The sequence below is a fragment of the Truncatella angustata genome (genome assembly GCF_020726525.1).
Source record: "Truncatella angustata strain MPI-SDFR-AT-0073 chromosome Unknown BKA67scaffold_3, whole genome shotgun sequence".
In the NCBI taxonomy this organism is placed as follows: domain Eukaryota; kingdom Fungi; phylum Ascomycota; class Sordariomycetes; order Amphisphaeriales; family Sporocadaceae; genus Truncatella; species Truncatella angustata.
This window is the reverse complement of record NW_025763383.1, coordinates 1,234,749-1,252,295: the sequence shown is the minus strand read 5'-3', so window position 1 is coordinate 1,252,295 and position 17,547 is coordinate 1,234,749. Positions and strand designations below refer to the sequence as shown.

The following is a 17,547-nucleotide window of genomic DNA, read 5'->3' as shown; positions in this document are numbered from 1 at the left end:
CTTGCGCCGCTTCTCGCTCACTGAGCTCTGCTTCCAACCGTGAGTTCCAAGCTTACTGATGCGGCCTTGCCTCCTCCAGACCTCTCAGAACTAGCTTTGTATCCGAGTATGAACTAGACTCGAGGCAAGCCAACACCCCAGATCATTCCTGGTATCTTTTCCTGATTTCAGCCGACACAATGGCCACACCGAACCGCGGTAGAAGCTCTATCCCCCAGTCCGGGAATCCCTTCGAAGTCCCAATATCCTCTTCTCCCGGAGCAGGATCGATACGAAGCCGCAACTATGGCACGTCAATCCCTCGAGCCGATGCGACCGCTCGTTTGGCTACACCTGCTCACTCCCAAGCGTTCGGCACTCCGCCCCGGAACTACTCGCCCAGTCGGGCCAGTATTGGGAATTCGGAAAACGTGATGCCGCTTGCAGGAGCAGGAGCAGGCAGCGCCGGTCCTGGTGTATCGGCTTTAGCTGCTGCGTTATCCAATTCCGTCGGCACCTCACCGCCCAGGTTCGGGACGCCTCCGATTCGCCCACTCTCGCCGGCTGGCTCAGGATCGCAGTTGAACCTGGCCGCCGAGACAAGCAACTATGGATCCTTTGACGCGAGATCAAGGAACCTACAAGGCAGGAGTGACAACGATGCGCCATACGAAGATCCTGAAATCGTGAAGCGCCATCTGGTTCAACGATCCGAAACACCAGATCTGAATGAGCAGTCGGGCAAAGGCAAGCAGACTGGGGACAAGACAGATAGTGCTCTCGATGATGATGACGAGTTCTCGAGCTTGCAACTACAGGGAGGTGATATTACACGCCCAATCTATAAATGGACCGAGGACGCGCAGTCTCGGTATAAAACCCAGCGGAGTAAAAGCTTCACCCATTCCCGTCCTGAGCCTGAGCACGAAACGCTTGACATCAACACCATCAAGGTACCCGGCGGGTTCAGGCGCAACTATATCCGACGTTCGGCGCACAGCCCCTCTGCTCATGCCTCAAGTGTCGAAGCTGGGGAGGCCAGCCGAAACAAGCCTCAGCTTTTCACCAACAGCTTTTTGGAGTTCTTGACCATCTACGGGCACTTTGCGGGAGAGCAGCTAGAGGAAGACGACGAGGATCTACTGCCTGGAGAGTATTTCTCCTCTGGCGAGGACGAATTTGAGTCTGATGAAGGTAGCGACGACGACAGGGAACCCATGGAGGATAGCGCCTTACTGACACCATCTCGCCGTAGGAGGAGGAGGAGAGTTCGAGGAGGCAGCGGAAACAACTCCCCATTCAATGCTGCACTCCTCCTTCTCAAATCCTTCGTTGGCACTGGTGTACTTTTCCTCCCACGAGCATACCTCAGTGGTGGTATGGTCTTCAGTAACTTGATCCTCGCCTTCATCGCAGCGGTTAGCTACTACTGTTTCGTATTACTCGTCACTACACGCCTGAAGGTGGTCGGCTCCTTCGGAGATATTGGTGGTATATTGTATGGACGGTGGATGAGAAACCTCATTCTAACCTCGATCGTCATCAGCCAAATCGGTTTCGTGGCTGCGTATATTGTTTTTACGTCGGAAAATCTGCAGGCGTTCATTCTTGCAGTCTCAAAATGCAATACCTACATCCCGATTACGTACCTGATTCTGATGCAAATGGTAATCTTCTTACCATTCGCCCTCTTCCGGGATATTGGCAAACTCGGTTTCACCGCATTGGTGGCCGACGCATTCATCGTCATTGGGCTAGCATATCTCTTCTACTACGATGTCCTCACTCTTAGCCATAACGGTCTTGCAGATATCATACTGTTCAACCAGAAGGATTGGACATTATTCATTGGCACAGCGATTTTCACTTTCGAAGGTATCGGCCTCATTATTCCGGTACAGGAATCGATGAAGTCACCCGCCAAGTTTCCCAAGGTCATGTTCATAGTCATGATTATTATCACAACAATATTCGTTACCATGGGTGCGGTGTCATACGCTGCCTACGGATCAAAAACCGAAACGGTGGTCCTTCTAAACCTGCCCCAGGACAACAAGTTCGTTAACGCCGTTCAATTCCTTTACTCAGTTGCGATTCTACTGTCGACTCCGCTACAAATATTTCCAGCGATCAAGATCACCGAGAATGCGTTGTTCACGAAGAGTGGCAAATACAATCCTTACATCAAGTGGCAGAAAAACGTCTTTCGCTTCTTGGTCGTCTTCCTCTGCGCGTTCATTGCCTGGGTGGGTGCCGATAATCTGGACAAATTCGTTGCACTTGTTGGAAACTTCGCCTGTATTCCTCTCGTGTTCATCTACCCGGTAAGTTGTGCATGATATAGAAGGGTTCATATGAAAACAAACTGACCACTTTATAGGCAATGCTTCACTACAAAGCAGTCGCGAAGAGCAAGCTTTGGAAGTACTCAGATATCGCTCTCTGCATCTTTGGATTCATTGCCATGGCTTACACTACTATCTTGACCATTATGTCTTGGGGTACTTCTGGTCCAAGCCTACCCAAGTACTGTGATGAAAGAGGTCCTTAGGCACGTATTTGGTTCGGCACCCATTCGACACACTTTCCCTTGTATTGTAGCATAGGTGCATATAGATGCGGGACGTATTGGGCAGAATAGAACCCTGTTATAAACGGGAAACAACAGTGTATATAAGATACAAGATAGATTGTGTAAGACTAGTTGGCTCCAGCCCAATCTATTTAGGATAATATCTAAGTATCATGTTCGGTGGTGTATCAATCCAAGCCTGAGGTTGCTCTTTCCGTTGCTCTTTCCTATTTGACCTTGGCCGATATTGCATTCCCTTGCGCACCCGTAGGTTCTCCAAAGCCATGACAACTTCGAGCCTTGAGGTTTGCTCGTGAACATGTGATTCCTATAACAATAATTTCCCCAACTTCCGCAAGCGACTCGAATGCTATCGAAAAGAGAATTCACCATGGAGTCTTTCACAACCTTCGCTAAGCCAACACTAGACCAGCAATCGATAATACATGGGACCTTGACATCACCGCCAACAAGGACAAGGAATTTATCGCTTGATTTGTTGGTTACAATGCGAGTATTGTTGGCTTGTCACGACCGCGCTTCTCTTTTCTTTGTTCTTTAGAAAGACAAACAAAGCAACCAACCACCAGGTCAATGGCGCGCCGCTCTCGAGAAAAAGGTAGTAAAAGAACTCGACTGCCAAAGGGGCTTGGGTCATCGACTGAGACTTCCTTGATTGAATCAAGAAAACGATAGCAGGCAGCACAGCGCAATATTTCCGACCACACGTATGCTAGTTCTGGAAAAGAGCCTGCAGAACTAGGACATCAAAAAGAGCAGAGAAGCAGAAATCCAGATGCTAGATGAGCATCGCACGCACGTATAACCACGAAATTTGTCTAGCATCGAAACCCGCGCGAGGATCGTCGTCCTCTACGCCCATCGCAGGTGCAGGCCGCACCGGCGGGGAGGAGGCGAGCCCGCGCGGCGGCAGCTCGACAACGCACCCGAGTACAAGTAGCCGGTTTCGAGGCATCAGGAGGGGAAGCCCTCGGCCCAAGCGCCAGCACTCACAGAAGGCATCTTCCACAAACCCGATATTATCTGCGAATGATTCGCTATCGGCAGTCGCCATAGCCAACAATAGACAATTGCAGCAGCGTGGCCCCAAAGACGTTGGCCGTAGAGTCTCCGACCTGCGGTCTGCGACAAAGGACCCGAATTGGATATCACAACCCTGGGGTCATATGGTAGAAGATCTGGGGACGGCGTATTACGCGCACAAGAAGCCGCCATGGAGTGATGTCAATACTGTCGGGTTCCAGCCAATCTCGTGGGCCCGGCCCGTCAGTTCGGTGACGGCCAAGAAAAACAGCTATGTAACACCGCCGGCGGCGGCGGCGGCAGCAGGAAAGAACCTGCTGAACGATTCGCCGTATACAGTCTGGAAAGGGACCGCCTCGGGATCATCGAGTAGCACAAGATTAGCAGACAAGAAAAGAGCGAGGGCTAATTACTCCCATCGCAAACACAGCGGGACGTATGTGCCTGAAGCGTTGACGTCGAAACTGAGCACCATGTCAATGGGGCCGCGGAACATCATGATTGGATTTGACGACGGTTCTTCTGGGCAGGATGACGGGTCGAGATGGACGCCCCCGACGCCGATCAATGCGAGCCCAGACTTTGCCGCACCAATAATCGCAGGTCTGGAGTCACTGGCAGGAGTTCGAAATTACGATACACCAAGTGCAGTATCATACGTGAACGTACCCTTGTCACTCCTTCCTTCGACCGTCTATAGACGTGAGTCGACGAAGCCTTTAGTCCTGCCGAGATCAGCCACCGTGCCTCCGGAGCTGACGCACCAGTGCCCACCGACACTCGGCGCGTCAACGACAACTCAGCTGAGCAGCGACACGGAGGGCGAAGGCTTGGATATAGATTCTGTATGGGAAGACGACACTCCCGAGTCGGCGGATGTGCCCCATCTGACGCCGCACACATGCACGAGCAGTAGCCCAGAGACTCCTAGGTTCTCCATGCCAAGCCACTCCGTCGATAAGCCCCTACCAGATACTCCTGGACTTGGCTGTCCCGGATGTCTCATTGGCGGGAAGAGACCTCAGTTATCCAGTCGTGATGCGCCACGGGAGGAGCACAAAGGGTCCCTGCGGTACCCCGAAGAGCGGGAGAGTGGGTTCTGCAATGCCTGCCGACAGGGCGATCTGTTGCCCGAAATCAGTCGATTCACCTTGCTGGTGCCAGACCATTCGATGCTCGTCCGTGATGAACCAGAAGATGCGGAGGACGGCGTTGGGAGCCGCCATGAGCCGCGGATCGTAGCGAATGAGATCGAGGTCGGGCAGGATAGAAGCGGTCATATCATACCCCATGCGCTTGACAGTAAGTTTACATTAGGCGCCACCGAAGAGAGCGATCTGGGTAGCCGGAGACGGCTCGACATAGCCACTGGAATGTTACGACTTAGTTCGGCTCCGCCAGAAAGGGAGACGAGTACTAAACACATTGCTGAATGCAAATTGCCTTTCTTACCGAGCAGGTCGCTGGACAGCCCTGGTATAATCAGCAACACCGTTAGCGAGATCAACTCCGCGCTCGGGGACTGGGAAGCGGATATATTCAAAGACTATGGGGCGATGACTCCCGTAGACGTCAGTACGGCGACTTTCCCTCCGTTGAGACCGCTCAAGGCTTCTCCGAGGTTAAAGCTCACAGAGGAAGCAAATGCACGATTGATGAGGAGACTCGACATACCTACTGCACGACTGATCGATCCCGGGGAAGAAACACCAAGAACCCAAATGTACAATATCCATAAGAGAGCAAATGGCGATTTCTAGGACAATTAATGAAATCGAAGAAGCCCTACAAACTTTGACAAGACACCCTCAGGCGGTAGACCAGCAGAAAGTAAATATAATGCATTGATGAACCCATTCGGGGACGGTCCTGTTCCGCCCTATCTGAACGCCAGTAAAATTGAGCTGCCAACGCCTTCGCATATGCCTAAAACCTTGCTGCTGCCTGAAGAACTCCTTTTTTTTCATTTGTCTTGTCCTGTGCAGAGAGAAAACGATACCGGTAGTTGTGTTTTTTTCTGTTCGGAGGATTTATCCCAGGTTCAAGGATGCGTCTTTGTGTAACCCGGCCGGTCTCGAGTGTTGCGATCGCTGTTGCTCAGTCGCCAAGTCTCCAATTGAAAAGGTCCAAGCCATTCCATCGTCGTACCAGTCTGCTCTAACCGGGGTATCGTGAAAACTGCCCTAAAGACTTGTGTGGCCGAGATGACCTCTACTCCGTCTCAATCGCACTCCCGTCTCTCCTAAGTTGGTCGTTAGCATCTTCTAATCTGCCAGCATGCCCCTGGTTTTCATCGTCAGCTCTAGGGAGTAGGCAGACTTACGGAATATAGGTGATTCGGTATTCCTCCTCGATGGCCGTCCTGACCTCCTCGGGCAGCTGTCCAGAGACCTTGATGGCATAGACGCCTTGCACGTAGCCGTCCAATCTCTGCCACTTGGCCACCCAGCTCCTGGAGGGGTTCGCCAGGGTAATGAGACCCTCGTAGACTTGCGACGTGCACGACTCGATCGCTTCGGTGTCTCCCTTGAGGTGCAGGAACTCTTCACAGTTGGGGCAGCCTTCTTGGCGGAAGCGCTGAGAGCAGTATTAGTTGGGAGGCTCGTAAGGTCAGAACTCAGGATGCGGGAGGGTGGTCGATGAGCCGAAAGCGCAGGCGAACGTACAGTCTGGGTCATCACGATGGAGCAAACCATGCAGGCACGCAGATAGCGCTGCTGGCCGGGCGCAACAAAGCTGCCTCCTCTTTCCATGTTGCAAGTTGGTAATCTGCTGTCTCTTGTGTGAATATGCGAGAGTGGTTGTGCGCGAGTCGCCAGTTATGTCTTGTATTAAAAGCGTGGGTGGTGTCGTCTGTCTTTGTCCGAGTCGGGAATGAATGAATGGCGATAGATGTACTAGGAATCGAAAGTCATTCGAAAGCCATTGAAAGTTAGCGAGGTAGAGTGCGTGTTGATGAATGCGCCAAAATATGGCTTTGTTGCAATGCATTTAGCAGGTCAAGCTCAGCTACAGACAGCTCAGGTGGGGGGGGGGGGGTCCCAGGCTCTGCTAGTCTACACAATAGTCTGATAGGTGCTACGCATAGAGTGAGCATGTAGGTACCGACCTCCATAACCCTGAGAAATCCGGGGATCTGGGCCAAGCTCAAACATGCACTGATTTTGAGCCGCAAAAACTAACCTTAGAAAATTAGAGTTGCATGTGCAGAAGGTACTGGTCTGTTTGTTCTTCCAGTCACGAGCCTCGAATGTCAATCCATAAACCCCCTGACGTGGAATATCTGGCCCATCAAGAGAAAACAACCATCATGGCAGACCCTGGCAACACAACCGTCACCAGCATCAACAGCACGGCAGCGGCAGCAAAATCCCACAAGTCTCACGAGCTAGCGAGATGTACCATCAAGGCTCCTCCATTTTCTTACGCTCACCTGGAGGTCATTCGCAACCCGGCAGAATTCGTGGTATTGGATGCCATTCAAGTGCGATCTTACTGCACGGCAGCTCTCAAACAATTCCTGGGCCTCTCGGGTCAAGCCATTTCCATAGATATTCTCAAAGTCGAAGGTCCGAGCTGCTGGTTGAGAATACCACGGGACGATCTGGGCGCATTCACAGCTGCCATTACGGCATGGCAAGGAACTTACGAAAACAGCACCCACTCGACATTCCGGATAAAGGGGTGCTCGGATTGGTTGGGTAGTCTGGTTGGGGCAGAAGGCCAAGACCGATTATGGAAGGCCTGAACGAATGTATTCAGCTGCGCAGCAAAAGGTCAAATTTGAGTTGGAAGATCGTAATTCACAAGCCCGCAGCTTCCAGAAATCGTGAGGCGTATGTTTTGAGTATGGGTTATGAAAGATTTCTCAAAACCAGACAGCCTCCTCTGAAGAACATGCGTACGCACAACCAATATCCCGGATGTTTGGTGGAAGATCGTCTATGGTGGCTTGTCTCTATGGAGTATCATGCTTCATTATACACAACCACGTGTAATTCGTCTGGGACTACGGAGGTCGGCACCGCAACATGCTGCGGCTTTTTAGTTGGAGTATGGTTCTTATTTTTGTTTCAATCTCAAAAGCAGCTAGATTGGCTCTCATTCTTTTTTACCGAAAACAAACTTTTGGAGTATCCGGGAATTTATAGGCGTTCGAGTACGAGGAACAGATATGTCTCCGTTTCGCTTACAGCATGCATCTACGGTCACTTCGCATGCTTCAGCCATAGACAGAGGCATGACTCTTCCACAGAGTAGTGTAAGCACTGGTATTCACTAGGGCGTACATCGGGAATTTTTCTGCAACTTCCATGCATGCCTTTGGTGGCATGTGTGTGTGTGGCTGTTGCTGTTAATGGGGAAATACGTAGTGATGCATGGAAGACTGCTGGGATCATTTTCGCAGCATTGCTGTTTTTGAATTTTTATTTTAAACTATGGACTGGGTTGTCGTAAAGTCAACTTTGTATGCGACTTGAGGTTTGTCACAGAATAATGACGATTCGTCCCTCCAAAATCACAAGTTTAGTGCTGCCATGTTTCAGAAGCCTTTTCTGACCTTAAAACCACCTCCCTTTGTATCCCCAAACGCCGATGCTTCCAGATGATGCAGTCGTTATATGCAGAAATGACAAGCCCATCTATCACCACAAAATACCAGAGGAATCAACCAAAGATCATCTCAAATTACATCATTGACATCATGGAGTTCTGAGCATATGCCCTGGATCATATGTTAGCTAAGTTTCACGCGGCGCAGATGGGATGGAACCTACATAGGCTTGATATTCGGATGGGGCACCGCGTCAAACTGGTTGAACTGCAACTTGTAGTCCGAGCCAATGTTGATGTATGCGCCACGGTTTTCTGTCTGGTCGCAATATTTGGGCGCCGAGAAGACTAGAGAGAGCCAGTCAGCATGCACGGTTCAAATCGTGGTGTCGCAGTTCATCTTACCTGTGATACACTTTCCGCCGTGTTCTTCTTCGTAACCGTCCATTCTGACCTCGTGGCTACGGATGATGGCGTCCAGTCCGTTCTTGTCACAGAATCGCTTCGTCACGTCTGGACCAAACTGCATACCAACACCACGCTTGCTGGGACCTCGGCCAGGGGCAGTCTGGGGATCTGTCCAGAGCATCTCCATCATGAGACCTGCCTGTCCAGGCTGTCGCTGAGCGTGGCGGTTCAGCTTTCGGATGTCGTCAAGTGTAACGTTATCGTCTGAGAATAAACCACCGTGGAGCACCAGATATTTCTCGCCAATGAGCGTGGCTAGGGGCAAGGCCGAGAAACTCTCCGAGAAGAGCTTGAATACCCTGAAAGTAGTATTAGTATACAAACAGCGTCAGAGCCAGGAAGCGAAAACTTGCCGTTCGTTGTACTTGGCCTTACATTCGCCCTCGAAACCATAGACCTTGTTCATGTCGTCTGTTTCGTGGTTACCGCGGTTCAGGTACAAACCATGAGGCCTGAGCCACTTGTAGGCATAGAGCAGTAGCGCAATCTCGCATGACCACGATCCTCTGTCAACGAAATCACCGTTGAATAGGTACCAGTGCTTCTCTGATGGACGGCCGTTCAGTCTGAAAAGTTCCAAAAGGTCAAAGTATTGTCCTGTATGACAGTTAGCGCTTTGCCCGCGGCATTGGAGCACGCGCATGCTTACCGTGTGTGTCACCGCAGACAGTCAACTTGACGTCATCGGGAATCTTCATTTCCACCATTGTCGCCTCCTCGTAGACGATCTTCTTGGTGGCCATAACGATTTGGTAAACGTATTTCTTATGAATCTTCTTGCCATTCTTGAAGCGCTCGATCATGTCATCAATGAACTCCTGCGTCATCTCGTCTCCCAGCTTGACACCATCGTAATCGGGCTCGATGGCCATGGAATCGAGGTCGAGACCTTCGGCTGCCGATGGCTCATCTGCCAATTCGATAGCGGCGAAGAAGTTAAGCTGGCGGACGACCTTCTGGCATTCCGCCAACTTGACTTTAGCGTCCTTGTTGTTCGGATCGAGTTTGACACATTCTCTAAAGTCGCCGAGCGCATCCTTTGGCTTCAGAATAGCGACATAAGCGACGGCGCGGCGGAAGTAGGCCTACATTATATTGCATACCGAGTTAGTTGTCTTGACTATAAACATGGCTGGTCTATACCGGTGGGACTAACCTTTACGAGCTTGGGGTTAAGCTCGATAGCCTTGGTGGCATCCGCGATCGCATACCCATAGGCTTCGGTCTTGATGTTGCACTGATATTCCTTCCTGTCAGTCACGCGAGCATTTTCAGCCGGGTGGACATAGGCATAGTTGGACAAACCTGAGCTCTGTTCAAGTAGAAGGTAGGCTCCTTGTCATTCAGCTCGATCGCCTTTGTGTACAGCTCAATGGCTTTGGGCCAGTCATGCGCTGCGAAGGCCTTGTTGCCGTCGTTTTTCAAGGCGACAGCCTGCTCTACAGCACTAGACATGTTGTCGAAACAGCACTGCTGGCGTAAGCTGCGAAATATTGTGATATGAGGGTTGCAGTCCTGTGAATCTAGTCGCAATGAGTGTGCGACTGCTGATAAGGGCTGTGCAAGTTTCCTCGAGAGCTGGCACGTCGTTTGTATAGAGGGGTTTCGTGGCGACAAGGATGAAGATCAGCCCAAAGAATATTCCATTACAATGGAAAGCCCGAGAAACGCGGGTCGTGGACTCTGGACTCTGGACTTTTGGACTCGGGCCAGATGAAATGCTTGTCGGTGCACGGAGCTTTTTGCAGGTACCAGGGTCGAGGAGGGGCACTATCAGATGGATCTTAGCCGTTTATGGCCTAGCGGTACGGCTTCTAGCCAGGTTAGTGGTATGCCTTTCCATCCCCTGCGTTCACGATTTCCGTCTTACTATGTAATCACCGCGGGGCATTTTTAGGCCCAGCGGCCGGCAGCTCAGCTCAGGCGCTCGAGACATTTCTCAAGCTGCACCAGATGTCATGTCATAGGTTGACGCTACCGTCACAAGCCTTTTCTCTCCGGACACAGCACTAGTACCAATAACAAGCATTTATTTACCAGCCATTGGTATACTAGTCTGAGCAACGCAAGGCCAGCTTTCACAGCCAGTCACCATGTCTGACGAGCTCAAAGACGAAGTCGAGGCCATCAACTCAATTTATGGCGAGGGGTGTCTAGTGCAAGCAAGCGACAACCCAAACATATACATCTTGACACCACCTGAAGAATCATCGTCTCTTCGAATTGAGTTTCCACCATCTTATCCCGCGGAGCCTCCCTCTGTCGTCGGTACTAACAGTACCGGCGAGCATGGAAAGCGAGGAGATGCTGCACGGGAGCTATCTTTATTCAGAGACGTCATAGGTAGTGTGTATGAACCTGGCATGGTCTGCCTGTTCGATGCACTAGAAGAGCTTAAGAGACGTCTTGAAGAATCTGCCGCCCATGAGGCCGATGAGGAAGAGCACACGCCAGAGCCGGATGCGGAACAAAACCGCCAACGTGCTGAACCCAGCGCGGATCTGCTCAACATGCCCGAGCCTCCATGGATCATGTCTGATCCTTTTGTCGAGCTAAAGTCCACCTTCCTGGCCCGTTGCGCTCCCGTTACTTCCACAACTCAGGCAGAGGCATATGTCCAACACCTGCTGGCCACGGACAAGAAGGCCCGTGTCGCAACTCACAACATGACAGCATGGCGCATAAGGGGACCAAACGGTGCAACCTTTCAAGATTGTGACGATGATGGGGAGACAGCTGCTGGGAGTCGGTTATTGCATCTTATGCAACTTATGGATCTGTGGGATGTGATGGTGATTGTCTCCCGTTGGTATGGAGGTCACAAGTTGGGGCCGCGACGCTTTGCTCTGATCAACCAGACCGCGAGAGATGCGTTCGTCAAAGCGGGCTTGGTCGTAGAACCTTCAACCAACAAGAAAAAGGGTTCTGCAAAGTGACATGAGTACGGTCTACTGACATGGCTATACGTTTTGTAGCCAAGTATAAAATGCCCTTTACTCCAATTTACCCCACATCCGACTCCCCATACTCTGGAACCCGATCGTTATCCCCAAGCCTCGGTTCTTTAGACAACAATGCTAGACCCCGCGGTCATGCATTACAGTCATGCCCCTTAGAACTTCTCGATTGCTAGCGAGCTATACGGAAACACTGATGATTGTTCATTGCGACAACGCTCGTGAGACCTTCACGTATCTCTGAAAGCAAACAACCCTTTGGATTCACTGTAGCACAGGACTATAAGATTGAATATGGTCGGACCGCCACCGCTTCATGGACTTAGGGTCCTCGAGTTCGCTGGTCTTGCTCCAGGTAACAAACCTTGGTGTTGTCTCACGCATTTCTAACCATAAACAAGGTCCCTTTGCTGGTCTCCTTCTCTCGGATGCTGGAGCCAGCGTGTTGCGTATCGACCGTGCCATTCCGGGCAAAACCCATACTCGCGGCATTGAAGCACCACCAACTGAGGACAGGCTAGTCAGAAATAAATCATCAATAGCGGTTGATTTAAAGTCTCCCGACGGGGTCACACTGATCAAAGAGCTAACAAAAGCCGCCGATATCATCATTGACCCGTTCCGGCCGGGGGTGCTAGAAAAGCTTGGGTTGGGGCCTGATGTGCTTTCTACCATAAACCCTAGAATCATCTATGGGCGCATAACGGGCTTCCGCCGCGATGGTAAATATGCGGCCATGGCCGGTCACGACATCAATTATCTCGCTGTATCTGGTGTGCTTTCGTTGCTTGGTCGAGACGGCTCAAAGCCGCATCCTCCTATGAACATACTGGCTGATTTTGCTGGTGGCGGTGCAACCCTCTTTCAGGGGATCTTACTCGCCGTGATCACGCGGCAGTCAACAGGGAAAGGTCAAGTTGTAGAGGCGAATATGGTTGATGGGGTTTCGTACCTGGCCACATTTCCACGTCAAGCGCTGAAGACGCCAATGGGAAATGCAAGCCGGGGAAAAAATGTACTCGATGGCGGTTGTCCGTATTATGATACCTACGAGACAAAAGATGCGAAGTATATGGCTGTCGGAGCACTTGAACCGCAATTCTTCGCCGTGCTCATCGAGCGGCTAGGTCTTGACAAAGGGTGGAATAACCATCGTTACGATCGCAATAACTGGCCGGAGATGAAGCAGCAGTTCGAAGCTGCCTTCAAGTCCAGGACGAGAACAGAGTGGGAGGCAGTTTTTGACGGCACCGATGCCTGCTGTACACCTGTACTCGAATATGCAGAGCTAGAAGAGCATCTGGGTCGTGAAGGCGACCAAAGACCGCCAGTAGGGCTTAGAGATACGCCAATGTTAGCTGTGAATGAAAAAGCAACGAACCCGGCCGTGCATGGCCAAGGCAGAGGTTTCGCGGGCAGTGGATATGAAGGACAGGGAATGAGGCCAGGCCAAGGAGGCGAGGGTATTCTAGAAGAATGGGCTGGTTGGGTGAAAGGGAGAGATTTCGAAGTTGAGAAGGGTGGGCTAGTGCTGATAAGCAGATCGAAGCTATAATGTTGAAAAGAGTCGAAGCCAATGTACATGCCTAGCCCTCAAACTCATGTTGGAACTCACTTCTTTCGATTTTGGCTTGACAGTGTTACCATCGTGTGTCAGTGACATTTCATGATGACGGACTTTCTGTTCTGCCCCTTCCGTGAACATTTCCTAGTACGACCCTTTCATGGTACTGCAAAAGTCTGCATCGTTTTTTTGCCTAGATACGTCAGACTGAAGCTCAGCATCCGCTGAGACAATGACTGCAAAAGCTCATTATGTGCATCAGGTGTTGGGAAAAGCGCACCAATTCGTCTTCTGTTCGATCCAGCACACCACACCATATCACAGCAGCTGGGAACCTAGTCCAGCCGTCCGCTCTTCGGGTCGTCTGAAATCGACTTACAGCCCCTTGAAAGTGACAGTGACTGCAATATCTGAAGCCGGTAAGGTACTTTACGTTTTATCCAACTAAAATGTACCTAGTAGCTTTTTTTTTGGGGCGCAAGTCTTGTGGAATATATATGACGGAGGCCCGTAATCCTGAGAGGGGAGTTTAAGGTCTGGGAAGCAGGAGTATCGACTAAACTTATAGATTCCATCGAAAGCACCACTGATTAAAGCTATTATCCGTATCACGTCTACCGCTCCAGGTTTCTTCAAAGCTTTTGAGCAAGGTGCGATGGAGTTCATAAATAGGAGTGTGCTGCATAACAATTTCATTGCGATGGAAGAAGCCTAGAGGATCACGCTTCATGAGCATCCGAACAGGACACCTGACGTTGTACTGTCCATAGGAAAAACCCTTCCCCAGGTATCCATGGAAGGATGGTATGAGACGCCGAACGAATCAATGATATTGAGTGCAATCTTGGTGATAATATTAGAAAAGGTACAGGTTCGGCAGTGTATTCGAATGGTAACATCATATGTCGCCTGCCAAATCTCTCAGGAGGGTTCTGGCTTCCGACACAGGCGTTCCACACTCCTTGGTCTCAACGCCAGCTGATCTATATGAGTCAGCATACGCCATAGACACCACCGAGATGATCGAGAACGGCATACATTTGGGAGTAGAATTGAAGATTTTCGTTTCGAGGTGCGCCTGGCTCTCGTACGCACTGGACTAGACACATTTTGTATCTACAGCATCAGCGGATTTCCGCAAAAGCTGATGGAGCGCGATTTAAGACCTCGTTCCTTTAATTGTTTGTCGTAGATAGCAGAAACTGTACATGAGATAACGAACGTTCGATTTTGGGTCGGCTTCCAGTTATTCTAGTACGCTGATGAATGAAAAACCTGATCGGGTGAAGGAAACCATGCCCTTCCTATGAGGCATCCACTACCGATAAAATTTGGCACCCACTGTGCTTTCATGACCAGGCTACGAGGTGCTGTGTCCGGTGTACTATTCCTAGGTTCGTTGAAGTGACCATTTAAATCTATGGTCTGGAGAGCGGCCTCCTAAGATCACCCAAGAGCGAACTTCACTACTCGCAGTTGTATAACCATACTCTTCCGTTGATATTTCCACACCATACACCAATCATAATAATATTCCTCAAACCAGGCCGCCAGTCCCTTGAGCTCCCATATCTTCTAACATCATAAACACTTTTGGTTTTGCTCGATTGGATACAATGCCTTGCTGGTTCATGAGAGCTTGCTCTAATATTCTATACGATAGGATTGAAATATTCTTCGAGCACCCAGAAAAGAGTAAGCTCAATCAATACGGTGGCGATATTGTCTGCATCTTCGACTAGTCTACTGCAATGAACATACCTATTTTAAAAACACATGTAAAGTTTGGCTCCTTGACATCACGATTTGTGCAATATGTTAGCATTCCTTGTATTTAATTTTCTAGGAAATTATAAATTGCTTCTCTGTATGTTGGAGGAAGTTATCATATCGATTATAAACCATGTCATAATCTATCAGTTTCTACTGGATGTGTATTGAATCTTTGACAACCGGTTTCATTGACTTGTTTTGGGACTGGACCACATATCGTCTGACGACGTTCCATTCCACCGTTGTCCTAGAGGCTGATGACCTAACCTAAAGCATCGGTTTTAGCCAATGCATCGTGTGCCTTATTTCAACCACCTCAGAAGTGCCCACCCAGACGATGATAACCTTTCGTGACGCTTTGTTTGTTTGCTTCTTCTTCGTCTGTATTACGGGATTCAATGAATGCCACGTGGTGGTGATACCTAAATATGAATAGCTGGTACTGACAGCCATCAGCGGCTAGGCCAGCTACGTACCTGGCCATAATAGGCTTCTGTGCACTTCACCGAGTGGTGGACTTGATCTTTCGATGCATTGGAGACAGCTGACCGGTCATAATGCTTTCCTCTTCATTGTCCATGCCAGTGCTTGCAGTCTTGCAAGGCTCTGGAATCCTGTCCTACCGAATAGGCTTGTTTGGCCAATCTAAAAGAACATACGAAAATAACCTGACGCTGAAAAGCCATTCAAAGTGTGATGACAGATCTATCTGCAGTGGTGATGTGGTCCCTGCATATACACCACAGGGTATGTATGGGTCTGCATAATTGAAGCTATTGAGAAGACTTCAAGACTTGCCGGCCAGACAGCGTTATGGAACATGTCCATGGGACTGGGCGCTTGAATGGCGAGATTCTAGCCTTAACAGTCTTCTCGATATTCGAGTACAGCTGGTAGGTATCCAACTCAGGTCGATCGACCCACCCCGCAGAGGTCAACAATGTGGGTTCAGCCGGTTTGATATGTGGCCCGTTATTCTGTTGTCGCAAAACCTGTGTTCGGTGCTGAACATGTCTTCATGCCTGAATGCTCATCATTCAGATTGCGGCCCGAAGAAATACCTTCCTTCGAAGACACCAGACAGCCTTCAGATATGAGTAGCGGGGGGTGGTTGGCAGCGCAAAGATCATGACTGCAATCGTCTTGGTCTTGTGCGCGTACTTTAGGCTCACTTTCCATCCAACAAGCGCCCAACCCTTTCGATCCGTCCCATCGCACCCTCTAATCTCTCCAGCCGGTTCCTCTTCTCCTCGTCCCTTTTCTCGAGCACTTCCACTCGTTCTTCCAACTTGGCCCTAGCCTTCCGCTCGCTTGCCACCATCTCGTTCGCCTGCTCGAACAGCGTCGCACTCAGCTCCTCGACCTCCTTCGACGTCTCATCCAGCTTGCCTTCAGCCGCAATTCTCAAGTTCTGCTCGCGCGAAAGCGCCTCCATCAAATCGTCAGTACTAGGCGCTGGACTTGGCAGCCCGGAGGCCAGCGATCCCCGCCCGCCAACGGACGTGAGGTTTGGCGTGCTCTTCCGCGGGCTAAGGAGCTGCGATATCCGGGTTGCGCCTGCGTTCAGGAAGCTCGATCTCGTCGGGCTGCCCAGGATTGAGGTGCCGCTCTGCGACGGCGTGGGGGTGTGCATTTGTGTAGTTCTGCTGTTGGCCGTGGAGATGGAGGCGGCGCGCAACCGTGACAGCTCGTCCTCGTAGTCAGCCCAGCGGTCGACGGCGGCGGTGGCTTTCTGATTCAACAGGCGAACTTGTGCTTGCAAGTCGGCAATCTGCTTCTGTGCTGCCAGAAGGGCGGCGGTCGGGTCCTCGACTGTACCGTCGGGTGAGAAAAGGGTTGCGTTGCAATTTGGACAGCAAGGTGTTAATGGTTTCGTGGTGGTATCGACAGTCATGGTGGTTGTGGGCAATCCCAATGCCATTAGCGAGTTCGGGTGTGGTTGCGTTGGGTATCAATTGTTTCGTGTATTAGTACAGTGCCTGAAGTCTCTCGTTGCAGTTGACGCTCAAGAGAAAGCGAAGTCGCAAATTCGTTTGTCGCTGCGCGCGCGGGCGTGTGTATGTGTGTGTGTAGGATTGCTACAACGTATGGTGTCTCAATCCTTCGTAATCCAAATTCCAGGGCGTCTAAGGGGTATATAGCAATCGTATCGTCGTAAAAAAAAATCAAGGTTCGTATCATGAAGCAAAGAGAATTGGCAAAAGTCTCATGATGCGAGGTTGGGCCGCAGTCATATTTCCTTCTTCCAACCTTCCCGTGCAAGCAAGCTGCAGATTGACACGGCACTTGTCCAGTCGCATTATTACGTAGGGGTGGTCTCCTGGGGGAGGCTATGCAGGGTCCTGTCCTATTTGTAGGTGGCGGGGATTAAAACGAGTGCCACGAGGCGCAGCTGGCTTTCGCTGGGGGCATGTCGCGTATATTCAAGCAGGCAGGGTGCAGAGATCAAATCTCCGTTGCTCGCAATTTGAAATGAGTGGCTTCTTTGCTGAGAACGGCACTAATATTAGGTCTGTGGTTTCGGACGACAAATCATCAATTATTCTGTAACAAGTCTTTTTTCTATGATTTAGTCCAGTCCAAAGTTGCGGCCCGTCCCAAAGTAACCCCTTGTCACGAGTAAAGTTGGACAGCTT

General features: G+C 50.5%; 8 protein-coding genes across 8 annotated transcripts; 5 read left to right on the top strand and 3 right to left on the bottom strand.

Annotated features, from left to right (window-relative positions):
- Nucleotides 1–179: 179 nt before the first annotated feature.
- BKA67DRAFT_635969 (transmembrane amino acid transporter protein-domain-containing protein) lies at nucleotides 180–2,711 on the top strand (the record flags this gene model as incomplete). Its single annotated transcript, XM_046105668.1, has 3 exons — nucleotides 180–198; nucleotides 265–2,303; nucleotides 2,360–2,711. The coding sequence occupies 3 exons, from the start codon at nucleotides 180–182 to the stop codon at nucleotides 2,528–2,530; spliced, it is 2,229 nt and encodes a 742-aa protein (XP_045959558.1). The 3' UTR covers nucleotides 2,531–2,711.
- Nucleotides 2,712–3,354: 643 nt separating this feature from the next.
- Nucleotides 3,355–5,355, top strand: BKA67DRAFT_534222 (uncharacterized protein; the record flags this gene model as incomplete). Its single annotated transcript, XM_046099831.1, has 1 exon — nucleotides 3,355–5,355. One exon carries the CDS (start codon nucleotides 3,355–3,357, stop codon nucleotides 5,353–5,355), a length of 2,001 nt encoding a protein of 666 aa, XP_045959557.1.
- Nucleotides 5,356–5,684: 329 nt separating this feature from the next.
- On the bottom strand, nucleotides 5,685–6,437 carry BKA67DRAFT_232428 (transcription elongation factor SPT4). The gene is made up of 3 exons (XM_046095640.1): nucleotides 6,262–6,437; nucleotides 5,919–6,172; nucleotides 5,685–5,837 (listed from the first exon to the last, which is right to left on the bottom strand). Exons 1-3 carry the CDS (start codon nucleotides 6,346–6,348, stop codon nucleotides 5,807–5,809), a joined length of 372 nt encoding a protein of 123 aa, XP_045959556.1. The 5' UTR covers nucleotides 6,349–6,437; the 3' UTR covers nucleotides 5,685–5,806.
- A 468-nt stretch (nucleotides 6,438–6,905) lies between these two features.
- BKA67DRAFT_534220 (uncharacterized protein) lies at nucleotides 6,906–7,343 on the top strand (the record flags this gene model as incomplete). The annotated part of the gene is made up of 1 exon (XM_046099830.1): nucleotides 6,906–7,343. The coding sequence occupies one exon, from the start codon at nucleotides 6,906–6,908 to the stop codon at nucleotides 7,341–7,343; it is 438 nt and encodes a 145-aa protein (XP_045959555.1).
- Nucleotides 7,344–8,139: 796 nt separating this feature from the next.
- BKA67DRAFT_232411 (Metallo-dependent phosphatase-like protein) lies at nucleotides 8,140–10,361 on the bottom strand. Its single transcript, XM_046095639.1, has 7 exons — nucleotides 9,923–10,361; nucleotides 9,774–9,854; nucleotides 9,267–9,702; nucleotides 8,971–9,214; nucleotides 8,555–8,916; nucleotides 8,374–8,497; nucleotides 8,140–8,321 (listed from the first exon to the last, which is right to left on the bottom strand). The coding sequence occupies exons 1-7, from the start codon at nucleotides 10,070–10,072 to the stop codon at nucleotides 8,285–8,287; spliced, it is 1,434 nt and encodes a 477-aa protein (XP_045959554.1). The 5' UTR covers nucleotides 10,073–10,361; the 3' UTR covers nucleotides 8,140–8,284.
- Nucleotides 10,362–10,710: 349 nt separating this feature from the next.
- Nucleotides 10,711–11,553, top strand: BKA67DRAFT_657238 (RWD repeat domain-containing protein; the record flags this gene model as incomplete). Its single annotated transcript, XM_046107081.1, has 1 exon — nucleotides 10,711–11,553. The coding sequence occupies one exon, from the start codon at nucleotides 10,711–10,713 to the stop codon at nucleotides 11,551–11,553; it is 843 nt and encodes a 280-aa protein (XP_045959553.1).
- Nucleotides 11,554–11,868: 315 nt separating this feature from the next.
- On the top strand, nucleotides 11,869–13,129 carry BKA67DRAFT_515973 (CoA-transferase family III; the record flags this gene model as incomplete). Its single annotated transcript, XM_046097771.1, has 2 exons — nucleotides 11,869–11,929; nucleotides 11,976–13,129. The coding sequence occupies 2 exons, from the start codon at nucleotides 11,869–11,871 to the stop codon at nucleotides 13,127–13,129; spliced, it is 1,215 nt and encodes a 404-aa protein (XP_045959552.1).
- Nucleotides 13,130–16,079: 2,950 nt separating this feature from the next.
- Nucleotides 16,080–16,805, bottom strand: BKA67DRAFT_657236 (uncharacterized protein; the record flags this gene model as incomplete). The annotated part of the gene is made up of 1 exon (XM_046107080.1): nucleotides 16,080–16,805. One exon carries the CDS (start codon nucleotides 16,803–16,805, stop codon nucleotides 16,080–16,082), a length of 726 nt encoding a protein of 241 aa, XP_045959551.1.
- Nucleotides 16,806–17,547: the final 742 nt, after the last annotated feature.